Source organism: Bidens hawaiensis, unplaced genomic scaffold, assembly GCF_021521415.1.
Source record: "Bidens hawaiensis isolate Kalapana, Puna unplaced genomic scaffold, B.hawaiensis_p1.1 tig00046624_1, whole genome shotgun sequence".
Classification (NCBI taxonomy): Eukaryota; Viridiplantae; Streptophyta; class Magnoliopsida; order Asterales; family Asteraceae; genus Bidens; species Bidens hawaiensis.
In genome coordinates this window covers 6710-10982 of record NW_027498305.1, presented here as the reverse complement: position 1 = coordinate 10982, position 4273 = coordinate 6710, and the positions used below count along the sequence as shown (strand labels likewise).

At 36.8% G+C, this 4273-nt stretch overlaps 1 protein-coding gene across 1 annotated transcript; it reads left to right on the top strand.

Moving 5' to 3' along the window:
* The first annotated feature begins 643 nt into the window (after positions 1–643).
* On the top strand, positions 644–1691 carry LOC143596475 (uncharacterized). Its single transcript, XM_077075241.1, has 2 exons — positions 644–811; positions 1291–1691. The coding sequence occupies exons 1-2, from the start codon at positions 709–711 to the stop codon at positions 1647–1649; spliced, it is 462 nt and encodes a 153-aa protein (XP_076931356.1). The 5' UTR covers positions 644–708; the 3' UTR covers positions 1650–1691.
* The last annotated feature ends 2582 nt before the right edge of the window (positions 1692–4273 follow it).

The following is a 4273-nucleotide window of genomic DNA, read 5'->3' as shown; positions in this document are numbered from 1 at the left end:
CACCTCACTTTACCTAATTATTATTTTGCTATTTTTACTCACCCTTCCCTTTATATCTATAGTAAGTATGAAAGGTGAAAGCCATTTTACAATCTCATTGTTTACGTGTTGTGATTTGTCTCTTTCACCTTGCTCATTATACTCTTCCCATAACAGATAGTGGTAGCTTGTTAGGTGATGTTGGATATGATAGCCGCAAATGTCATATTGTGCAGTTTGTGTGTGGCCGAAGAACGAGGGGAAGTTTATGGTGTCGGATACGGTGTGTGATGTTTCAATTTTTTTGTTTTTGTAAACATATACTTCAATATACCCGACAATTAATACATTATCAAAAGCCAATTGTTCTAGCGGTAGCTCTGTGACTTTTTTTAAGAAAGGTAGAGTGTTGTCTAGTGCAATTTATTTCGTGTTGAACTAGGGGTTCTCTCATTTGTAGGTTTTTTTAATAGCGGGCATGCAAGGTCACCGTATTTTGATCTATTTAACAGCGTGTTCCCAAATGTTTAAGCCTTTACTATTAAATATATATATTATATATATATATATATATATATATATATATATATATTTTTTTTTTTTTGACTCAAATCAGTATTGACATTAAAATCCTAGAAATGTGTGGCATTGTCCCCACAACAATTTATTTCCTATTAAAAGGACAGTTCGAAGAAATTAAAACAAACGACAACATTTTCAACCACCACTATGACAACAACCTTTGACTCAAAACACGTTGCTATAGTTCTTGTGATTCTCATCATTCATAATGTTTTTCAAACAGATTCTGCTTCAATCCAACCAAATCAAGGTAAACTCATGCTTAATTTTCTTGTTTATGTTGATTTTTAGGTCAAACCGCAATTAGGGGTGTAAACGAGAGAGCCCGAGCTCGAGTTTGGCTTGATTTGAACTTTTCTTTAAAGCTTGAGCTTAGCTCAGGATCAGTTCATCTATTATTTAACTTATATATAATTTAATTATTTTTATATATATTGAGAATACCTTAAATGAGCTTAAACTCTGCTCAAGCTCGTGTAGCAGAAGTTTGTCTCAAGCTCGATTGTGAAATATGAAATTAATGCATATAAGTTCAAAATAGTTAAAAATCAAAAATATGCTTAAACCCGATAACTAAACAAGTTTATTTGAGGCTTGGGCTCGGGCTCGATAAGTCTTAGGTCATTTAGCTTTAAATCAATCTCGAGTAACTCGTGGGTAGCTCGTCTCGTTTGCACCTTAGATCGCAATATGGTAGTTGTGAAAGCTAATTCTTCTATACATGTATAGGAACTATATTTTCCGGTAGAAATAGAATGCTTAGAAAGCTGCCGACAACGCCACCACCACCGAATATAGGCCAACCACCTCATTACAAGCTACCTTGTCCACCACCATCACCACCGCCACCACCACCATTGACGTCACTCTACCACATATATCCGAGTTTTCGTACAGTTGGTAGAGGTTCACCACCGGCACCAAGAGCGAGTCGACCTCGGAATTACCGTATTTTTCTTTCACCACCACCGATGCCACCGCCACCACCACCTTCACCGTCACCGCCACCTCCACCACCACCGCCAGCATGGATGTATAGACGACCTTCGAAGTGCAACTTGGCTCCACCACCGCCTAAAAGTAGTTAAAGCTCATCAACTTTGCAATCTCCTTGATCTTTTAATGTAATTTGATTTATATTTACGGATTTGGATAAAATATAATTGACTTTTATGTTGAAAGTGTATAAATAATTTGGGTAGTTATAATAATATTAAAGTAATTATTATTATATTATAAAAATTTTAAACTAGTGTAATAATTATTGCACTATTTTATATTTAATAACATTGTAATTACTTTAGTTATTTTTATATTTAAAATGTTAGTTTAATTGTACCGGATTCCAGTCATTCCACATTTCCATCATTTTATTTACTTCCCATTTTATTTATTTAGTAGAGAAGATGTAATGAATTCTTAATTAGTTTGAATGACTCTTTTTTACTTTTTATTGATTATGAACTTGTAACCTTCTATTTCATACTCTTACCACCTTATTAAAATAGAAATTTTACCAGATTTCACCCTTATATATTTATTTAGTAGAGGAGATGTAATGATTTTTTTTCGAATGACAAAATGTACACTTTTTTTGTCGAGTAAGAATTTATAACTTTCTATTTCATACTCTTGTCACCTCATCAGAGTAGAAATGAGATGTAATGAATAACTTAATTACTGCATGATAAAAGAATTAACACTATTTTCTTTTTCTTTATGTGTACCACTTATGATGCTAAAAAGTAATAACTTAAAATCTCCGTCAATTACATATGTAGGATCATATTAGACCTTACATAATCATGCTAGTCTTAAAAACACTAAATGGAAAACATATAAAAAGTCCACTATTTTAGGGTTTAGATTGAGTCGGTTGATAGGTTGACTTGTTTAACGAGAACATGACTCTTATAATTATTTGTATGAAAACATCAATCCTAACAACAATCTTAGAATCATGTAACTCAAACATGAATGGTTAAGCCTGTTTATATAAGCGTGCCAGACGGGTCGTAATCTAATTGTAAATGTGTTAGTCGGATTTGGGGTTTGTAGTAAATGGGTGAAACGGTGGTAGACAGGTTGGTAGGTTCACGAGCCGGAGAAAAAAATGAGTATGGGTCAAACCAATGAATCGGATCAGAAATTCGGTCTTAGAGACTACATTATTTAATGACCCTACGAAAGAAACAGATCAATAATTATGCCCTAACGCCACCCCGTGGCCCGTTCTAAATTTTGTCAGTATTTCCAAAATAGGTATGTTCACGAGCCGGAGAAAAAACTGAGTATGGGTCGAACCAGTGAATCGGATCAGAAATTCGGTCTTGGTGACTTCCATAATGTTTTATGACCCTACGAAAGAATCAGATCAATAATTATGCCCTGACGCCACCCCGTGGCCCGTTTGAAATTTTGCCAGTATTGCCATAGGGGTATGTTCACGAGCCGGAGAAAAAGATGAGTATGTGTCGAACCTCTGAATCGGATCAGAATTTCGATCTTGGAGACTTCCATACAATATTTTATAACCATACGAAAGAATCGGATCAATAATTATGCCCCGACGCCACCCTGTGGCCCGTTCAAAATTTCTCCAGTATTGCCAAAGGGTTATGTTCACGAGCCGGAGAAAAAACTAAGTATGGGTCGAATCACTGAATCGGATCAAAAAGTCGGTCTTGGAGACTTCCATATAATATTTTATGACCCAACGAAAGAATCGAATCAATAATTATGCCCTGACGCCACCCCATGGCCCGTTCGAAATTTTGCCAGTATTGCCAAAAAAGGTATGTTCACGAGCCGGAGAAAAAACTGATAATGGACAGAACCACTAAATAGGATTAGAAATTCGATCTTGGAGACTTCCATACAATATTTTATGACCCTACGAATGAATCAGATCAATAATTATGGACTTACGCCACCCCGTGGCCCTTTCGAAATTTTGCCAGTACTGCCAAAGGGGTAATTCGGTGAATAGCCCCATACTCAGTTTTTTCGGGCTAACGGTGACATACCCCTTTGGCCGTAGCAGCAAAATTTCGAACGGGCCACGGGAAAGCTCTAGGGACATCAATTTGATCTGATTCTTTCGTAGGGTCATAAAATATTCGATGCAGGTCTCAATGACCGAAAATATGGTCATTTTCAGTGAACAGCCCCATACTCAGTTTTTCGGACTGACGGTGAATATACCCCTTTGGCCGTAGCAGCAAAATTTCGAACGGGTCACGGGAAAGCTCTAAGGACATCAAATTGATCCGATTTTTTCGTAGGATTATAAAATATTCGATGCAGGTCTCAAGGACCGAAAATATGGTCATTTTCGGTGAATAGCTTCATACTCAGTTTTTTCGAGCTGACGGTGAACATACCCCTTTGGTTTAAGCAGCAAAATTTCGAACGGGCCACGGGAAAGCTATAAAGTCATCAAATTGATTCGATTCTTTCGTAGGGTCAAAAAATATTCGATGCAGGTCTCCAGGACCGAAAATATGGTCATTTTAGTTGAATAGCCCCATACTCAGGTTTTTCGGGCTAACGGTGAACATACCCCTTTGGCCGTAGCAACAAAATTTCGAACGGGCCACGAGAAAGCTCTAGAGACAACAAATTGATCCGATTCTTTCGTAGGGTCATAAAATATTCGATGCAGGACTCTAGGACCGAAAATATGTTTATTTTCGGTGAATAGCCTCATACT